This window comes from Heterocephalus glaber, unplaced genomic scaffold, assembly GCF_053883595.1.
Source record: "Heterocephalus glaber isolate CG9 unplaced genomic scaffold, H.glaber_assembly_v1.0 deba00001600, whole genome shotgun sequence".
Classification (NCBI taxonomy): domain Eukaryota; kingdom Metazoa; phylum Chordata; class Mammalia; order Rodentia; family Bathyergidae; genus Heterocephalus; species Heterocephalus glaber.
Genome location: NW_028258372.1, coordinates 21058937 through 21080312, shown reverse-complemented (window position 1 = coordinate 21080312; position 21376 = coordinate 21058937). Strand labels below are relative to the sequence as shown.

Sequence of the window (21376 nt, the reverse complement as noted above, 5' to 3'; positions counted from 1 at the left end):
ACAAGTCTTTACCAGGAAGTACCCTTAAACACTTCAGAATTTCACTGGTAAAAGTTCAACATGAAACAAGATTCAGCAGACACAGATGAAACTGAGGGTGAATTCAACTGCATTCAGTAGTTACAAGATGGTTTCATCTAGAAAGTGTTTCCCAAACTTTGATGTGCATATGAACCACCTGGGGATCCTCTTAAGATGGACATAAGTGTGGATGGGGTCTGAGATTTTGCATTTCTAATATGGTTCCAGGATCTGGGACAACCAGATGCTTCAAGTCCATATTCACTGTAAGAATGAAAACTGGTTTACAATCAGAATTACCAGAGGAAATGCTTGATGCTCAGCCACACTCAGCACTAATTTCAGAATCTCCAGTGGCAGGATCTAGGCATCAGAGTTCCATCTTACACCCTAAGGTGGACTTCTAAGCTGCTTGTGTGGTCTGGTAGATGTGTTTTGGAGGTTATACCTAAGATGTCTGGTATTTACTGGTAAAATGGCTCTGAGCAAACTATTAATCTCTCGGGGCCTTTTCTTTAGTAAGATGGAGATAACTACAACTGCTGATCAAAATACATGATAAATGTTTAAACAAAAAATATTTCAGTAAAACACTGCCATTAAACCTGCTCAAAACACCCCCTAGCTTTGAAAACATTCCATCATTCTTGCCACTTTCTGAAGCAATTCTGGGAGCCCTCTTTTGTTAAGAGGTATGATCAAAAATATGGTGAATGGTGCTGTGAATTCCATCCAGTGGAGAGGGAGGCTTGAAAAAAGTACGGTGTGTCCTTCATCCACCTCATTCAGTATCTGGTACCATGCAGCTCCTGGCTCTTTCCCAAACTCAAAACGACCATGAAAAGTAAATATTTTGAATCAATTCAGGACATGGAGACAGCTACAATAATGCAACTAAAGACACCATAAAAGAGGACTTCTGAATTGCTCTAAAAAGTGGCAAGAATGATGGGTTAAGTGTGTTTGAGTAGTATCTTAAGGGAGATTTAAGGGCAATGTGTCTTTTAATATAATTAAAACATTTTAAACATTTTTTTTCAATTGCATCCCAAGTAATTGGGTTATTATGAAGTCTTGAGTGTATATATACTTTAGTACAATATCTCCACACTATTAGACTCAAAGTGGGAATTACTAAAATCCTTTTTACAAATATGTACTAACCCTTTACCAGCTCCAACTTTCAATGCTCTGATGAACCAGTGACAAGGGAACTTTCACTTTTATTAGACAATGGCTTGCCCCCTTTCTGATGTTAAAATGAAAATTCCCAACAAAACTCCAATCACAACACTCTTTTCTCAAGAAATCATATCTAAAGATTCAATTTCATCTTCTCCAATGACTTTTAAAAATTGTAATTTATTCTTCTGCATTTTATTCCTTCAAAACAAATCAGTAAGACAGCTAAACCTTACATTCATTTTAAGTTCAGAGCACTTTCTCTTCCCTGTTGTCACAATTTGGGGTGGGGGATGATTGATAAGATATTTGTGTGGGCTGGGGGTTTAGCTCAGTGGTGCTGCCACCAGCCTTGCAAGCGCAAGGTCCTGAGTTCAATCCCTGATACCAAAAAAGAAAAATTTGTGAAATACCTAGATGGGGTAATTTCCCTATATGCTCCTAGTAATTAATGTGTACTTTTCATTTTATCAGTGAACGAAGAATGGCTGGAAGGGGAATGTAAAGGAAAAGTTGGCATTTTCCCTAAAGCTTTTGTTGAAGAATGTGCAGCCACAGATTTAGATAGTACTCCTAGAGCAACCTAGGATGATTCACAATCTACAAACTTGAAGGAAGCTTTATTATTTGTCTGCAAGATTTAACACACTTCTGCTGTGGACCACAGAAGACATCACAGTTTGGAAGTATTAACTAACCTAACTTTTTTATATAAGAACTCAGGATAAAGATTTCCTGGTGCATGGAGAGGCAGGGAGTGAATGAAGTATCTGGAAGGGCATGAGAACGTTCTCTAGAGTGCTGATAATCTGTTTTCTGCTAAGTGCTGGTAATCCAGATGTATTTACTTTGTGAAAATTCACAGAATTGCAGTTTTAATCAATGCATGTTTCTGTATATTGTGATAGCTCAATAAAAAACTTATATATATGAAAAACTTATCTACAAAAATAAAATAAAACACCCAGAGTCCTAGCGCCAAAGCTAAGTGGAAACTCTTATTTCTGTATGACTAATATCATAGATTCCTGAGGCTTCAGGTAACCTTACAGGTCACTCTGAACACATACACATATAAAACTAACTTTTTGTTTTTCCTTGCCAAAAGTTTCACTGCTTAAACATAATCTACACTGAGTTAGGCTTCCATGGAATACAACATTCAATTACACAGAGAATTAAAAGTACATTCCTTTATGCCTTCCCAGAGAGGGACTTTTATTAGAATTCAAAACTAAATATATGCCACTAAAGTTAAGTGATGAAAAGCTATATTCAGAAGTCAGTTGGTTAGTAGTAATCTATTATTTTACACTTATTCTATATATAGAATATATATAGGGTTAACTTGGATGAAGGATTCCGTAAATACTACATCTTAGGACCTGGCCTTAATTCCTTCTGCCCTTTCTTCTTACAGAGCATGTATGGCTTTGCTAACAATTTTCCAAGTGTGTAGGTGCTTGTGAAAAGTACAGTAAAGAGATGAACTATAGACTGAATCAACACCTCAGTGAAAGGACAGTCAGTGAGAGCACTGGCTGCCAGCATGCTGCTGAAGGTCCAGCAAGTTACTAGTAGAAACTTGGGACATGGGACACAAATGGATGAAAAGCTACCCCAAGGCCAAGAACAGAAATTATTATTGGTATTAATCAGATTTAGTGAATTTAATAGGTCAAAAGGATAAATTATCTCGGAAATGCCACATTAACAACTAGAACAGGGATTAAAAATGGGCTATTAACTCGTTTATATAAGTCAATCTTCCTTTATTAAATAAAAGAACTTTGGTAATCAGTTTCTTTCTACCTCCCTTTCTATAACAATTCACTGATTTGGAATGCCAAGAAAAGCAATTAACAACTCTGAAACACACTCAAGTTCTGATTATCTCTGCCTTTTATCTGGATGACTTATGAGTAGCTGAATTCTTTAAGTTGGACTTTCTTCAATACTGTATTTTTTAGGGTGGAAAATAAATACATACACAGATATGGTTGGAGAGAACATGGTTTAATTAAAGGCAAAGCTGATTTCAGCAGCTGCAGGTCTTGTACAGACAGACAAAAAAAGAAAAGAAAAAGAACCCCCCCCAATAACAAACAAAAAACCCCCACAAAAGTAAGTTTACTACACAAAACCAGTTTTTGATGAAGATTCTCCTCCCCCTCCTCATTACTCCTGCAGTGAGGATGATAAGGCGAGGAACCCCGCTCCAAGAGTCAGAAAACATTCCAAACACCAAATTCTCATGCAGAATGGGGCTGTAGATGGGAACTGGGCACTACTGGGAGGGAGATGGTAAACCTGGTTAGCTCGTCTAGGGTGCAAGGGTCAGTGACAGTTCAAACACTGGAATGTTGCAGCTGCCTGAATGCAGAGCTCAAACACACAAACCGGGTAAAGGCAGTAGGGAAGGGGGGGGTAGACACAGGGAGGGGATGGAGAGAAGCACAAAGGGTTTTTCATATTGCCATTAGATGGGGGGGCTTTACCCTTTCAGACCTTTCAAAACAAACAAAACAAAAACAAAAAACCCAAATACCATGTCAAACTAAAAGACCAATAATGTAAGCATATGGGGGCTTCAACCACTCTTTCTGAAGAGCAATGAGCATTATCTCACCCCTTTTAATTGCTGGGGTTGCCAGACTCCAGTGACAACTCGGGCTCCTTGATGTGCTTTGCTCTGCAGCTGTTTCCCAGCTAAGTTTCATACCAACTCCATACACTCATACACACAACCCCTTCCCTCTGGGGGAGCAGATGGGCATGTGTGGGTACACACACACACACACACACACACACACACACACACACACCTCCCAGAAAATCCCTACCACTAGCACAGCAATTGGACATTTAGATTGTTTCCATAATTTTCCCTTAAAATATTACTTTTCCAGGAAGTGACTAACAGAAATGCTGTCCTTCTGTTTCTACACAAGAACATCTTCAGTCCTCTTTCCTCCTAATAAATATCAAATAAAAAGTTTATTTTCTTTTCTCTCGCCTTTTCCAAAATGGCCTTCATTGTGTTTTCTTCTCTTCACGACGTGCATGTGTCCATGGTGCCTTTAATCTCACTCTTGAAGTGGAGGCTGGGAGACTGCTGCTGGGCAGGGGCCTGGCCTCTCTGGCTATGCAGACGGTACTGCTTCCCTCCTCTTCAGACTGTCCTTTGGGCCCCAACTGCTGGACCCCATGCTGTTGCTTCTTGGCGAAATGTTGTACATATCAGGAATAAAAACAATTACTAGCAAAAGGGATGGACACAGGTGCAGGAGGCTGGTAAGTAGGATGAGGGCACAAAACCAACCAACCAAAAATAACCACACTGAAAGCTTCTACCTAATAAAATGTGTCAGGCCATGAATGAACTAGCCTGCCTTCTGTGAGACTGCTTGCTATGCTACTGCAAAAAGTACAGGAATCAAAAACATTAATTTGAAACCCTACAGCAGTCACCTGCTAGTCTAGCCCAGCACCAATACCCACACTGCATCCTCGAGGGCTCGAGCACCTACAGAGTGAAGGGCATTTACTGCTGGAATCTCCAGGCCAGAGAAGGGCCTGCCAGAACCTTCTGTGAGGCCCTGTATTCTCTCCACAGAACACTTCCACTGGCTGAGGAGGTCGGTTCCCTATCCTGTCACCACCAACCTCTCACAGGAGCAGTGAATGGGGCTGTCTTTGCTACACACTGACTAGAAGAACACCTTGTATGGAAGAATTCAGTGTGATATTTTACTACTGAGAGTAATAACAATAATAAAAGATGTTTAGGAATAATTTCAACTACATTCTCAGTCAGCAAAGCAATCATTACTGGATTCCTACTTTATTCCCCAAAGAGGGAAAAAAGGACTGAGAAGTTCCCATTGGCTTCTCCCACCTGCCTTCCCTTCTCAGCTTTCACTTCCCATGTGGCTGGGGACATGCACGACGGAGAAGGTGAGAGGTGGTGATATCAGGTAACTGAGTGAGACAAACAGCAGTTCCTCTCTCCCTCCAGAAGGACCTGGAGGGACCGAGAGCTCCTGATGGATTTTTCTTTTCGTTGCACTGCGGGCATATCGTGCACACTCAGCAGGCTGGTGGAACACTTACATCCTCTTGACAGCAAGGAACAGACAAGAGGGCTGCCACCTGCATGGGACTGTGTGGGCCAATCCTGCAAACCCAACATGCCATGGTTTATGGAGCCTTCATTCCCAGGGTTGTCACTTTGGCCTCAGTGTGGAGGGTTCATGGTGCCTTGTCCCCGCTGCTGCTTCTGCTTCTGCTGCATTAACAACTGCTCCAGAGCGGAGGGTCCAGGATGCATCATGGAACTGGACCAGATAGACTGAAAAACAGCCCAGATCTTGTCAGCAGAGGTCAATTGGTTGTCTGATGGGGGATTTGTTGTTTAATCCCTGCCAGCTATATAGGAATATATGCCCCAAGAACCTACTCTATAAAACACTTAGCTATTAGAGAACATTATTGTAAGTCTTTAAGTTAGCTCCTGCTAAAATTATTTTAAACTGTAAAAGGCGAAATTATATATTTAAATGAAGTCTTTCTGCTAACAGCTCCATGTGGTACCACGGGGTATGTTTATATAAAGGCTTTAGGCAAACAAGTCATTTCTTAAATTACAAATTTTTCTTTCACTTGGTCAGAAAAGACTTAAACAATCTAAGATGAATCAGAATTTTCTTAACCTTAGAGTGAAAACTTTTATGCCTCTAATCCTCTGAAGAAACTTCTTTATGACTAGCGGATTCACACACTAAAAAATAAATTTTACAAAGACTCCTGGTAAGGCAGGCCATATTTCTAGAATTCTGTTACATATATGGTATACACCTGTCAATTCTAAGGGGTGTAGAAGCCAGCCTAGCTTTCTGAGTCAACATAGAGGCATCTTTGCTGCCAGAACCTTGTGGTTCTTGTTCTGGAAATTACTCACCTTTAGGCTTTCCATGAGGACAGCAGAGGAATCCTCCATGGAAGGGCCATGGCCTGTCCAGGTGCCAATTGGAGTGCTGGCCTGATGCCAACTGCTCTCAGAGGATGACGTTGCTGAGAGATAATCAACACCAAACCCACCCATGGCTAAGGGATGAAGAGAGATAAGAATTCAAGATGTTCTATTATTGCCAAATACTGTACCAAACCCCAGGAAAGGATATGGCAAATTACTTCACTTTCCCAGGATAATGAAACCTAGACTTCACCTGGTTTATCAGTTTTCCACCGATCTGCAGTCCTTCTATCCCTGTTATCTGGAGTCCCAATGGGTCCAAAATTGGAGAATGGAACAGAATTATGGTTGTGTGTTGGAGGAGAGCTGGGCAGGCTGCTTGGGTTGGAGGAATGAGGAGACTGGCTGGCTGGTGTTGAATGATCTATTAAATGATAGCAATGCAGGTCAATGAATAGATGTTTCACAAATATCACAAGAAATATTCTCTAAACTCTATTAAACATAACTATAGAGCTTTGAAGGAAAGGTGATTTAAAGGCCTCATAAAGAAATCTGCCAGGTGTACCAATTTGACTTACTGCACATATCTAAGGCCCAATTTTTGCCTTAAAAAACCAAAAAAAAAGTACTTTTGTTAAATGAATGCACTATTCTGGCTTTTCAGAAGCCAGGTTAAGTTATTTACTAGTTGTCTCTATCAGAAATAAAATTTCTTGACTTTAAGAATTACTATAATATCAGAGCATTATTTATAAAACTGGGATGAAAACTCTTTATTTGAAAAAGTGTAATTTTCTCTACAGTTGTTATCTACAGAGAAAACTAAAATACAACTGGAACCGTGACAGAACTCGTATGTTTCTCTCTTACAATTCTGCTAGTTACCTAGGATGTAAAAACATTTAAGTAGGATTTATTAGATGAACTGTCTTAGCAGGCATTTTTCTCTCTTCTTTTAGAAATTATTTTTTTAAACTAATTAATATATTTGTAATTACAGAATCCTATTAACTCTCTAGTCAATCTGAATGTACAGAACAGGCAAAGTTTATAACTTGTAAAGACTAATTAATACCTGAACTGGCAGGAAGTGATGGGGACCATGGAGTCCCTTCAAAAAGGGAATACAGTGATGTTTCCTGGGAGGGCATCGAGGGATTAAGCTCTGCTTTGGAACTGGCTGTCAGGTTCTTTCCATATACCTCATTGAACATGCCGTTATTTGGGTATCTTTCCTGAAAAACAAGGTAGTCAAAATATGAACACACTGTGAAAAAGAGATTTACGAAAAAGCAATGTTACATTCATGGATTCCTGATACATGGAAAGCTTTTCTTAGCAAGCAAGACAAACTTTTGGAGGCTTTTATTTCTTTTAATTTTCTCTCATATTCATTTTCCCTTTGCTTTCTCTTACCCTTTATTTTGCTCTATATAAACCATCCAGATTTAAAAAATATGAATAATTCATTTGGCTGAACACATAGCCATGAGTATTTCAATATTAATGAGAAGTTAAAGTGTTCGAACTCATAATGTACAGGTCACTAGCCCGCTCGAGTCAGAGGGAAGGGGATAAAATCAAGTATCTGGAAGACACTAACATATGGAAAAAGAGAGTAAGACAAAAGCAGATATACTGAAATACAATGGGAAAAAAATACCAATTTATAATTGAAATACAAAGCAAGATTCTTAACTGTTTACCTACCTGATTAAGAGAGAACCCAGTGAGGGACAGGAAAGAGGATGAATGTGACATGAGCTCTGAAGGCTTCTCCAACAAGGATTTCTTCACAGTCCCAGAAAGAAAAGTATTAAGTTATGCCTTCTACTTTCATAATGTTAATCTTAAAATACTATAGAACCAAAATAAAAGAACCCCCACTTAAGCATACTTGTACTCATTCAATGTGTACCATATAACACTTAGAAGATATGAATTCCAATCTGTTAACAGCATGATATCAGCTAAAGGCAAGATGCTACAGGTGAGTCAGAATCCTCCTTGACCAGTGTATCCACTCTAGTGCAGAGATTAAAGGAGGGACCAAAGACTCTGGAAAATAGGAGTTCTGAGTGTTTTTTAGGTATGAACCTCAGGAATCCTTTTGTCAGTAGCCCCATTTAGAAGAATTTCAAAACGAGATGCTGAAATGTTCCAGCACTGTTTATTGCCTAAATTTCTGAAACACTGACACTGATGCCAGATATGGAGGCCCACGCCTGGGGGGAAGAGACAGGAAGAATGCAAGTTCGAGGCCAGCTTGGGATACACAGTGAGTTTCAGGCAAGCCTGGACTGCAGAGAGACCCTATATCAAAAACAAAATAAAGCCTAATAAAAACATTGACACCGATGACTTTTAAAAAGATTTTCAAATTCATCTGACAAGTTTTGTTTACATGTTTCCTAACTAGTTATTTTTGTGGTACATACTATAATACTAAAAAAAAAAATCAGGATTATATCTATTTATCCCAAGAAAGTTATGAGAAAAAAGAAAGTTATGAGAAAAAAGAAAGCCAAATTTCTAATGCTCACTGTCATTGAATAGTGTTAACAAAACATGTACCTACTTACATGCAAGGCATTTTCACACACAGTAGACTGTTAGCAATGTTAAACATAAGATGGGTTATGATCAAGCTTTTTTTTCCACTGTATTTGTAAATATGAAAACAAAAAGCAAAACAAAAAACTTGCTCCACCATAAGCTCCATTTCCAGTGGTAGGGACAGGAGCAACAGAATTTAGGGATAAGGAACCAAGTGGATGGAAAGGTACCATCTTCAGTTTCTCCAGCCCCTCCAGCAAGAAAGCAGCAAGCAAAGTGTGCATGCTTAGGCAACAATACAGCCACTGGGATTTTACACTGTCTGTGCTCCTGGTCACCACACCACCACCATTTAAGCTTTCAGGGGATCTCTTCTTGCTAATATGGGATGAAGCCTCTATTGGCACTCAGCCAGGCAAATGCTTAAGGGAATTTTCAAGCATCAGAGATGGCAGCTACTGTCATGAAAGCTGTTCAATTTTTATTTATCCTGATACTATAATTAATGCATTTTAATCTTATAAATGTCTTCTTGGCCCATGTTTATGGAAAATCAGCAGGAAAGGAGAACTCAGAATTTTATGTTTTATTTAGATGTAGTGAAAGGAGGTTGAACGAACTCATGGCACACATCTTCTTTCCCATCACCATCGCCCTCAGTAAAATATGATGTAAACACTGATAGGCACAAAGAAGGACATTCTTTAAAATGCAGGCTGAAAGATGATTATTTCTATTAATCTCCTAGAAGATTATTTCAAAAAGACAGTATTAGTCAACTCTTAAATTTTGTATTATCTTAGTTATTTATCTTCCTATCTACTCATTTATGGTACAGAATCCTCTTCGTTTTTACTCATCCTGTTTATAGACCCAACTGTAAATTGAGACAGGGCTCTTTCTGAGTTCAGTCGGCCAAACAGAAAAAGAGTTGGATACTTAGTATTCAATAATGTTAATTTAAATCTAGTTCTTTCTCTGCTTCCTGTCTGCCATGCCATGAGCAACCCTCCTCTGCCATGTTGTCCTGCCTAGGAGTCAGCCAAGTATGACTGAAACTCTACAAACTCCTGCTTGAAATGGCATAATGGCCAGGCTTGCGAAGAGGCAGCACATCATGATGGGTGTTTATGGCAGAGGAAAAACCACTCACCTCATGGATAGAAAACAGAAGAGTGAAAGAGGAAGAGACCTGGAATCTTACACTCTCCTTTGAGGACAGGCTTTCAATCACCTAGACTTCCCACCAGCAAAGTTTCCTCTATCTCCCAACAGTAACAAACTAGGGACTGAGCCTTTAATACACAGGTCTCTTATTGACATTTAAGATCCAAACTGTAATGCTTGCTGAGATGCCATCTGCAGTTAGGCCCCACCTAGAGGGTGAACCAATGAAACTGTCTAATTTGGAAGCTTCAGCTTCCAAAAACGCGAGCCAAATAAGCCCCCAACTTTTTGATCAAGGAAAAAAAAATCTAGAACATAGTTCCTTTCACATTTTACATACATGTAGAACACAAATTTCACCGTTCCTAGACAAGATTAAATGACACTTGAAACTTCTGGGTCCAGATGGAAGTGCCACCCAAAACATGAATGGTTAATTTGCCAGTAGCACACCCCAAGTATGATCAGCCCTGTGAGATGTTTCCTGGACAGCACATATATCCAAGCTATGACTCTAAGACTTGAGGGAACTAGAGTCAGAAATGTTTGCCATGTTTTACTACCATTTGAAGGTTAGTTTAAGACAATCGGGAAACCTATTCTATGCTTCTATAAAGAAAGCAAACCCCAGAAAGAAAAAAATCACCTTGATACCAAGTACTATAGACTTTTAGAAAAGCTGGGGTTAGAACAAGAAGCAGAATTATGTCAAATACATACAAAGAGGCTTCTTCCAGGAAGAGAGGCGAGAGGCCCCAGCAGAGCTGGGTAAAGATCAGGAGGGTTAGAAAAAATCAGCTCTTCCTCTTCCTCCAAGGCAGCCAGACTCTTTAACAGGTCCGGAGGAAGCAAAGGGGAGCCCTTGGGGTCCTAGTGACAGAAAGGATTATAGTAAGATGCAATTAAGCATGACAAAAGCATAAAGAAGTACTAGTATGATTAGGTGGATAAGGCAAATAAAATAAAATAAAATTGGAATCATCAACAGTGAAACAAAGAGGAAAAGGTTTTGAGATATAAAAGTAAAGTGACACAAGAACAACAGTGAAGAAAGATCAAGACAAGAGAAAACTGCAAAAATACTGACAGATCAGAACACAAAAGGTTAATGTGGTTAGCGAGTAAAACAATGCAAAGGAGCAAAATAAGCATTATTTGTGTGAACAAATACAGAGACAACACTTTTAAACAGTAAAAGACCTACTCCTCATAAATAAGAGGAATAAGGAAAAGGAATTCTACTGTGCAAGATAACTGGTTGACTTTGCTTCTCTCAGAATGCAATTTATCTAAACACTCAGTAAACCTATTTTAAAATTTAGATCAGTCCAACTGAGAGGAGCACTGTCTCAGAATTGTCTCATATGCCACATTAGAGATTTCTGCTCATTTCTCTGCAAGACCATCACACTTTAAAATCAGTTGTAGAATTCTTCAGCTCCCCAAACTAAACCATACTGTGTAATTCTGAAGAGATTTAATGCTCTAATTCTGCTCCAGAGAGGCATTTTTAACATCTATTTTCTAAATAAGTACTACAACTTTCAAGTTGTCAACTTAAAAACTATAAATAAATGTAGTATCTACTTGAGAAATTTAAGACATGCAAACCCAGACCTATCTCCAATGAGCCTGGGGACAGAAAAGGACACGCACCTCAAATGGCATCCTGGGGACAGGATCCTGCTCTGGACGGAAGACTCCTGGTGACCGTTTGCCCCTGCGGTCCATGTTTGCTTGCTGTGCCATTACAGCTCTGTTATCAGCCATGCTGTAGGAAGAATCCCAGTAGAATTCTGGGACCTTGACTTCTGAGGGATTATGGTTATATGGCTCCATGGGAAAAGGCTTCATTTTTTTCTCTAGAGGCTGCTGCTGCATTACAGGAGGTTGCAATGACGGCTCAAACAGTTTTATAGGGTCTTGAGTCTGAAGGTAGTAGGGCTGTTTCACAGGCATGATTTTCCCTAGTGGGCCTTGAACCTGAGGGGGATTCCACAGCTGTTTGGAGGCATCTGCCTGTTGATACTAAAAAAAAAGAGATGCCCATCAACAAGATGAAGATAAAATGCAATGTTGCTTATAATCAGTGCTTAAGAATGACTGAATGAACTTGAGAGATTTTACAACAAAAAATCCTCTAGGCATGCAACAGTTTCCTTTATCCTTTGGGCTTTTTCAGTATACACCAATTTCTGGGAACAGACTATGTATAATGAACTTACATTCTCTTCAAATAAGAGGTTCAATATATGAGTAAATGCATTTATGAGGGGAAGAGAGGGAGAGGGAGGAGGGGCAGAGAGAGATTCATCCTTCTGCTTTATGTGCTGTAGGGACAACATTTAAGATTGGTGTCACATCCACCTAGAATCAAGACTATGATTCTAGTTCCATTCTGTAATTTATTTTCAAAGAGATAATTATTTATAGAAAATCTATAAAGCTGCGAATTAGTAGCAGCAAAGAATAGCAGTGAAGATCTAAATAATCTTTTATGAATAAAGAAAGAAAACATTTAAATTTCCCAAACAGTAGAGAGAAAAAACTTTGTATTTCCACAGTCATAAGTCTAAGCAGGAAGTATCTTAAAATTTAATTAGCATTTTCCAACTGTCTAAACACTGAGACATTTCAATATTTTCCCTTATTCCAGCTGGTCAGTATCACAACTGTACCTTACCTGCTGGAATCCAGAGTGGTGAGGTGGGCTTTTCCCCAAAGCTGGCACGGCTTTTGTAGGGGATTGTTGCTGCTGAGCTAGAGCTTGAACCTGCAACTGGCTTGAAGACTGTGCTGTTGGCTGAGCTGGTAAAGGTGTAAGGGGTTGCTGGGAAGGTGGCTGTGATTGTTGAGGTCCCTGGTTCATTGGCCCTGGTCCAGAGGGCCGTTGCTGGCTGTAAGGAATGTGGGACTGTTTCCCAGCTTGCACCTGGTTTCCTGCTGGAGAGTGAGCTGCAGACTGAAGAAAGGTTCCTGGGACAGAAACACCAGCTGGGAAGGTGTAACCTGAGCCCATAGAAAATGCCACAGGAGGGGGGATAACATATGTTGGGGGCGGGAACCCTTTAAAATAAAAGAACACAGTTTTAGTTCCAAAGAAATTTAGAAAAAAACAAAAGAGAGAAAAAGTCATCTTCTTTGGGGGAGGGGTTACTAACACAAAAGAGCAACCGATCAACCTTGTCACTCTCTAACATGATTTTAAGAATTAAATACAGACAACTGGCTACTTTTGTTCTATCCACTGAAGCAATCAGAGTTCTATAGCTGGCTTCTCATGTTTAGTGACAGGAATTCTACATAGGAGCTACAAAGAAATGGCTCAAAAATAATTTCATAAGCATTAAGAAAAGTCAAACTTATACTTCATAACATTATGCTTAGTAACATCACTCCAACAGCACATATTACTCAGTGAGTGAACAGAAATCCAGACACAGATGGTATTAGGTAGGAGAAATTATAAAACATGGCTTACCTGGACGGCTGGGAAGAGGAGGGAAGGCTCCAGGATGATGAATGGGGATGAACTGGGAGTTACTTGCTTGACTTGGGGTTTGAGTTACAGGTGTTTTCCTGGCTTCGGACACCGGAGTTTTTCTTAGTTCTGTCTGGGATTTTACCTACGACAATCAGAGGCAAAATTATCTCCAAAACCTGGAACTCAAATGTGTCAGAAAGAAGTACCTACTCCTAAGAAAGTATTTAAAAGTTTACTATATCAGAAAGCACATGCTGACATTTAAGCTAACCCATGTTGAAAATGAAAATCGTCAAAAGATTATTTTACTAATGCACTTTTTTGCTTTCAATCACTTTGGCCCACACTCTAATTTCATCTGGGCAGCTAAGTGTACAGTCAGACACCCACACTCTACCCTGCAACCTTATTACCCTTCAGAATAAATAAACACACTTTCAGCACTAAGAAATAGGCCCAACAGCCTATACACTGATCCAGAAAGAAATAGATGCCATATATACTGCTCAAGGTTGAGCAAAACTACGGAAAAGTAACATTTATAGCAAATTTGGAATCAAGCAGAGTGTGGTGATATATTACATATGTCAGGCTTTCTTGATCTACAGGCAGATTTGAGATGGTAAGGGCTTGGAAAAACGATTTTATTATCAGCCTGGACCTTACTGGAAGGCCATTACACACAACAGAGGAAGGGAACCCAGCACGAAATGCTGGGTTTGTTATTCCTAAAACATATTCCTTTGGCTTTCTAGTTTGTTTACTTTCTTCCTGCCTTTTCCCAGCACCTCTCTTTTTTCACACCTTTTCTAAATTTTTACCATGTTTTTCTCTTTATCTTATTATTAATCTTAAAATGAAACTATTATTTTGTTTCTCCCCTTTCTCAAAAAAAAATTCCACTAGAGAAATAAATTGAAGGTACTATTTATGTATGCATAAGTAGCCTTAACAATGTAATGTTTCCCCTGCAAACACATACATTTGCCAAAATGTGTCAACAAGTCACACGGCTATTTAAGTATTTATTCAAACATTAATGGTATTACTAAAGCCAACAGAGTGAAGACTCTTCTCTGTTTATATGAATTTATCTATTTCTTTGGAAAGGTACAAAATAAAACAAAGTCACAAATAATAGCATTATCTTTTCGCAGCAAGAGACTTGAGTTCTTGTTTTACAAATTCCCATAGCCAGAATAATATCAAAATGATAGAAGCCACTGGCTGGAAACAGGTATAAATGCCAAGAAAAACGGCTTCATCTCTTTCCAAGAATTATATTGTACAGTAAATCTGGGGGGGGGCAGGGCAAAAAAAACTGTATAAGCTTTAACATACCTTCGGTTCTATATAAGACCCCAAATCTCTATTGTAATATTAACAGCTGGGAGTGACACCTTCCAAAGAAAAATATAATCTGTGTGGAACTGAGGGCTCCACAATAGGTCATCTAAAGTCACTTAGAACTGATAAAAATTTCAAGTCAGGAGGAGATTTTTTCCACTTACATTCTAATTTCCAAGAACCGATAAAGTAACCATCTACCATAGGTCTTCATTCAAATTTCAAATCTGCCAAAGCTCAAGGTTTTAGGAACAAAATGAAAAATCTTGCCTTTTGTGTGAGCCTTCCTCTACCTGCTTTGTAGTTCAAATACAGCTTACCTGCACTGCCACATTCTGCTTTCCTGTTTCCTGTAACTTTTCTAAGGTGCATTTCTTGGATTCAGTTTTCCTCTTGTTGTTGTCCTTCTTTCCATCATTCTTAGTTATAGTTATTCCTTTGCTACAGTCCCTTCTCACCTCTTTGGGAGGAAAACTTCTTCCTTGGTCTCTGTTCACTTCTCGTGGCTTAATGTTCTCTTTGAAGGTAACCACTGGTTTCTCTCCGGTGTCACAGTTGTTGCTTAGATTTCGGCCTGTAGACAGCACTGATTTCAGTCCTGGGCTCCCATCAGCAGCCAGCGACTCTATCACTGATGGTTCTTGAAGAATGAGGTTCTCTTTGGCTTCACTGGGGTCTTCCAGTATTAATTCTGGAATTTCTGTGATAAACAACAATTTCCCTACCTCATTTTCACACTGAATCAACCTAAAAAGTAAAAATAAGTACACATATAAAAAACATAAACCTAAAAAACAATAACTCAACTGTGTAAGGATCCGAAGTTATATATATTCCTAGTGCTAAAACATACAAAAACTGCAGGATATAACAATATGAACGTAGGTGACACAAAAAGTAGTCACACAGGAACTCATTATTACTCTGAACGTAACCACAGAATATTTCCCTACCTTTTTAGTGTTTACTAATAACCACAGTTACATTTACTGAACATGTTTTAAGTACAGAATAATAGTGTTAAGCCCTTGGTATGTCCCATAAGGTAGACACACATAATTCCCATATTATAGGCATGGAAATGGAAGCTCAAAAGTGGTAAGGTCATCCAAATACAGAAGTATTCAGGTATTGTTGATTGCATGACAGGAACCCAAATACAAAAATTAAAAAATAGTTACTGCTTTTGGAAAGGCAGTAATCTATTCAGGAGATCCCAAGGACAAATACCTACAAAGTGGTTGAACTAGAAACTAAACTCAAATCTATCTGATTCTAAAACCTATGTTCATTCCACTACCCTACTTATCACATCTTTGTATTTAACTAGCCACCATTATGATCTTGGTCTGCCCTGACTGAAACTGACAACAATGGTTTGGCTGTACAAAGTACTCTGACCGAGAACATACAACTCAGACACACAAACAAACATATATATATATGTATGTATATGTGTGTGTGTGTGTATATATATATACACACATATGTACATTTATTATTATTGTTTTTTATGGTGCTGGGGATGGAACCCAGGGCATTGCACACAGTAAGCAAGTGCTCTACCACTGATCTACATCCCTAGGCCCATATGGGTGTCTATAAAGTAGAAACTTTAGATAAACAAGGGAGACAAAATCAATTCCTCTATAATAGGCAGTGTAAATAGAGTATACTCATGATCATTAAGGTCATAATTAGATACTACAGTATAAACACTTTGATTTAATTCATAATCAATAGCATTTATATCAATGCTAATATACATATAAGGTAAAGGTGTGTGTGTATGTACTGATAAGCTGATTAAAAAGGAATAGACAGAAGCCCCACAGACATACCTTGGCTGATTATCAGCAATCCATTTGCCTATAGAAATCAAGCGCTGCTGTCGTATTCGTCGTTGCTGACCCCCTTTGACTCCTGTAATACCCTGATGGCCTTTGGAAAAATCCAAGTTCCTAAAATTGACACAGCAAATTACAGAAAATTAAACTCAAAAGAATCTCCAGGGATTAGGGGTACAGTTCAGCTAGGCAGTGACCTAGCATGTGTAAGGTCCTGAATTCGATTCCCAGCACTGCAAAAAAAAAAAGTTGCACATGATTTCAATGTGGCTAGTGAGGCCAAACTAGACCAAAGGTCGAGAGAGAGAGAGAGAGAGAGAGAGAGAGAGAGAAAGAGAAATTTTCCAGGTAACTTAAGTTTACCTAACTGCAATGGCTTCAAGACGTTTTCCATATAATTAATTAATTGATTAATCAGCTATGTTCATTTGAATTTATACTCAAGATTTTAAATACAATGAAACAAAGCAAAAGAGAAATATGCAAGTTCATTACATTAATGTAATGTTTATTTATCTTTTCCTTTCTCGTTAAGGAACTCAAGTTACCATCTTTTATTAGGAAAGATTCTTTTGTCATTTTAAGAACAGTGTTTTGGGTTGGAGATGTAGATCAGTGGAACAGTACTTGCCTAACATGTGGGAAGCCTGGTTTCAATTCCCAGCGCAAGTTAAAAAAAAAAAAAAAGAATAAAGTGTTTGCTTTGTGATGCTAGAGATTGAACCCTGGGCTTTGCTAGGCAAGTGCTCTGCCACTGAGCTAAAGCCCCCACCAGAATGAATGAAGTTTTATAAAGACCTACCTTGCCTTCTAAAATTTACATAAAATGACCATGGCAATGCTAAGTGTTTCTGAGGTACCATTCTAAGAAACAGTATCAATCTATCCACTTTAAGATGGCCCATTCTAAGTCAGAAAAATGTATATATCATAAAGACATGAAAAGAGTAAATCAACCTGAAAAAAAAAATTTTCCAGATTTTTCATTAAACTTAAAAAAAAAATTTTCTAAATTACCAGGTGATAGGTTAGACGATAGGGACAGAAGTGAGAAACAGTTCCTGCCTTTAGGAAAAAATAACTATGATTTGATAATGATAAAAAATAAAATAAAAATCATAAACGTGATTTAATCTGATTAGCACTGTAATAAAAACCATGCAAAGAATAAAAGAACAAAGTAAAAGAAGGATAAATTCCTTCCAAGCAGCTCTGGAAGGGTTTCACAGAATCAATAGATCCCTGAGCTGGACCTTGACAGGTGTGGATAGCTGTTTACCAGACTGGTACTCAAAGAACAGAAGATGAGAAGGGAATCTGATTACCAGGGACAATATACAAAGTAGAAGGGAAAGGACACAGAAAGAATTCTGGAGAACAATATTCAGATGCATGTGGTTCAAATAAAGAGTAAAAAGAGAACTAAGGGTGGGAGAAGAAGAATAATGTTACAAAGCTAAAGAAAAAGATTTCATGAATGAAGAGGATCAACAGAATCAATGCTGAATAAAATTTGAGAAGAATGAAAATTATAGTGTCCTGTAATCTGGTATCTAAAAGGTCACTGATTATGTTGCTAAAAGTGAAGAAATGACTAGAAGTTAATGCAGAGTCAATAAGGTTAGTTCACACTACTCTTAAATTATGATGATAAAGAGAAATACATGGCAAAAATAGAGAAAGACAGGGACCGTGAGTTTTATTTTATTTAAAAGAATGGAATACACACACTTGAATGTTACTAGGATAAAGGGAGGTAGTTGGTTGAAAAATGAAAAAGAAAATGATACTAGAAGAACAATGTGGAGAAGATTAAAAGATGAAGCAGGGTTCTCAGACAGGCAGGATGGGATGGGACAAAGGGCACAGATGAAAGCTTAGGATCAGGAAAATAGTTAGAACTTAACTCCCCTCAAAGTGGAAGGAAAGAGACAAAAAGGTAGAATTCAATGATCAAATTATCACTTAGGAGAAACATTTTTTCCCATTCTTTTTACAAATATTTTCTTAAAGCACTCAGTATTATACAGGAATTACAGGCATAACATACACAAATCCGTTTCACATCAACTTTCATTATTAGTTGTTCTTATTAAAGTAAGGTAGAGTTGGGACAGATTAAAGGATCCTCTATACTCTAGCCTATTCCTATTAGTTTTAATACTGCAACCACCAGCAAAGAAATAAACCTCAGTCAGCAGCCACCTACCTGAAAGAAGGTCTCAAAGCCAAGAAGCCTTGTAACTCAAACTCCTCTGGAAGTGGTGTAGCTAAATAAGGGAGATATATCAAAATTTGTAAGCATTTTAATTAAAATACTGGAAAAAAACCATAAAGAACCTATATAAAAATAATTCACCTATAAAATTCTCCATGTTACCTTTGGGGCCTGGAGATTCCCCTAATATTCAGATAATACTGAGTGCTCCACAGGATGTGTCTGATGACTAGATCAGCAGTCTTAAAAACTCCTAGCCTCAGATCTAGTAATTCCAATGTTTAGATCACCTCTTTTTACTCAAAGTACTCAGTAACAACTGCCATCCATGGGAGTTTATAAGAAATACAAAATCTTGATCACTATTTCAAACCTACTGAAACAAAAGCCATACTGCAACACTTGCAAAGTAACACTTGAGGACAACTGATCTAATGGAAAAATAATGAGAAAGGAGTCAAGTTACAGGTTGCTGAGTGCAGCCCTATTTATAATGGGGAAAAATTTAAAACAATAGAGAGTAACAGATTATGGCACATACACAGGATGGAATATTATGAAGCCAGTAAAAGTATTTCCAAAATGCTCAGAGACAAAAGAAAATGCTAACAATATGTTAAATTTACAAAGTAGGTACAAAGTTATTTGATACCAACCATTTCTCCTGTGTTTGCAGTATATACAAGAAAAAGGCCTGAAGAAGATATACTATCATGTGGATACTATGAGAAAACTACAGGCAACTTTTAATGTTTGCATGTGCCAAATTTTCTGAGTATTGTTCCCATCTACTTTTTTTGGGTACCGGGGATTGAACTCAGGACCTTGTGCTTGCGAGGCAGGCAGCGGAACCACTGAGCTAAATCCCCAGCCCTACATTTTTTAAATAGTAAGAATGAAGAGGAATGGTAGAAGATGGAAAGAATTTAGATGTTGCAATGTCTGGACTCCTACTCAAATGTAGCTGAATAAGAGTAAGCTCTTGAAAGGATTGGAAGAACATTATCTCTACTTCTACCTACTTAATCAGTATAGAGCTCAAAGTCAATTCTGAAACACTGAGTTTAAAGTCAAAGATTTTGCACCACAAACCTATTTTTCTTTGGCTTTCAACCATCAGTGATGGACCACCACACTCATAGTTTGGGTACCCCTTACCTACCATTAGTACTTGAGAGATCTTCTTCATGGGGATGGAAACTATTTAGAAGAGAAATGAGCCAGGGCCAAATGCTGTAGATTAAAGAAATGTTTCAGATTTTATTTTTATACAAGAGAAACTGGAATATTAGTAAATCACAAAAATGATATCTGTAGCACTTGATTTCATGTATTTTTCCTTCATGTCAACATTTTAAAGGCTGTGTAATTCTCTAAAATATGTTTTCAAAGATATCTAGATAAGATGTACCAGGAGACCAAATGCTACCACAGATCTTTCCCAGGTTCCTAATTTAACAGACAGTAAAAATAACATGCTATACACTGCAATTTGATATTTACTGAGAAAACTCTGACTAAAGATAAGAACATACTATGTTTTCACGGCACTTTCACATACATTTTCCATTGTGGAACCCACTGCTAGATCTTTAACCTATGACAGGGTCTGGTTACATCACACTCAAATCACATTCTTTGTTCAAAGTGATGAACAATGCCTTTTTCTTTATGGTACAAAAAAGTCCACATTGCTATAATACTCATGACTCTGAACTCTGGGCCAAAAAGATCACTGGACTGGAGCAAAAATAAAACAAAAAGGCAATCGCTGTTTGTAAATATAAAAACTTTATAAGCAAATGGTAAAACACAGAATTATTCTTTCATAGCATTACTGATACACATTACTGAAAATAGAAATTCAAACTATATAAGAGTAGAGAAATTGTACTGCCCGAGTTAAGAAATGGAAGTTTCATGCAAAAAAGCAATGCCTGGAACTCTATATTACTAAAACATACACTAACATCAAAAGGAAACAGAATATTGTGTAATGTTCCCTAACTCCATCATGACAATGTCAAAAATGAATACACTTAACAGTCAGATGAGAGAAAACAGGAAAGGTAATTATGAAGTAGAGGGATCACAGGGTCTTAAAATGAGATTAGACCACTTTATTTTCTAGGTTGCGACCTTCGTCAGTGTGCACAAAAACCTGCAATTGCTGGGCCACAAGCAGAAATTTCAGAGATTTTTCCGTAAGTCTACCACCAAAATATATACTGTAAAGCCTACTCAGTGTAAAGCTTTCTTGAAAGTATTCCTATAATCAAATGTACACTGAAAGTTTTCACTTGCCACTGTAAAATAGTTTTTAAGACCTGTCAAAAGTACTTTGAGTAGAAAAAATGGTTAGAATAAAAATAACTTTCAATCTACATTTAAAATAAATATAATTCAGATTGGGTATTACTGTAAAGCAACATCAGTTTATGTATAAAAATAATAGAGAAATACAAATTGTTTCTTTTCAATTCCTAAACAGAAAATTGGGGCACAATGTACTGTTGAAGAAACATTGTATGTCAAATTCCTTTTGAAATGTGAAAAATGCCTTTCCCCCTGGATGG

At 37.9% G+C, this 21376-nt stretch overlaps 2 protein-coding genes across 14 annotated transcripts in view; one reads left to right on the top strand and one right to left on the bottom strand.

The window, feature by feature from the left end:
• Positions 1-3104, top strand: part of Ncf2 (neutrophil cytosolic factor 2) — a 28303-nt gene extending 25199 nt beyond the window's left edge. The window contains exon 15 of the mRNA XM_004862808.4: positions 1678-3104. Within this exon, the coding sequence (XP_004862865.1) occupies positions 1678-1790 (113 nt within the window). The 3' untranslated portion in view covers positions 1791-3104. The remainder of the gene's footprint in view (positions 1-1677) is intronic.
• Positions 3105-3203: 99 nt separating this feature from the next.
• Smg7 (SMG7 nonsense mediated mRNA decay factor) overlaps positions 3204-21376 on the bottom strand; it is an 89421-nt gene continuing 71248 nt past the window's right edge. For 7 of the 13 annotated variants that reach the window (XM_087194420.1, XM_021242926.2, XM_021242928.2 and 4 more), the window contains 13 exons: positions 19963-20033; positions 18792-18852; positions 16577-16696; positions 15056-15482; positions 13386-13530; positions 12588-12970; positions 11561-11932; positions 10625-10774; positions 7892-7972; positions 7257-7416; positions 6432-6602; positions 6164-6309; positions 3204-5554 (listed from right to left, as the gene is read on the bottom strand). In XM_087194420.1, coding sequence (XP_087050546.1) covers positions 5441-5554; positions 6164-6309; positions 6432-6602; positions 7257-7416; positions 7892-7972; positions 10625-10774; positions 11561-11932; positions 12588-12970; positions 13386-13530; positions 15056-15482; positions 16577-16696; positions 18792-18852; positions 19963-20033 — 2401 coding nt within the window. In that variant the 3' untranslated portion in view covers positions 3204-5440. The remainder of the gene's footprint in view (positions 5555-6163; positions 6310-6431; positions 6603-7256; positions 7417-7891; positions 7973-10624; positions 10775-11560; positions 11933-12587; positions 12971-13385; positions 13531-15055; positions 15483-16576; positions 16697-18791; positions 18853-19962; positions 20034-21376) is intronic. The other 6 variants (XM_087194421.1, XM_087194423.1, XM_087194424.1 and 3 more) reach the window with 3 other exon arrangements.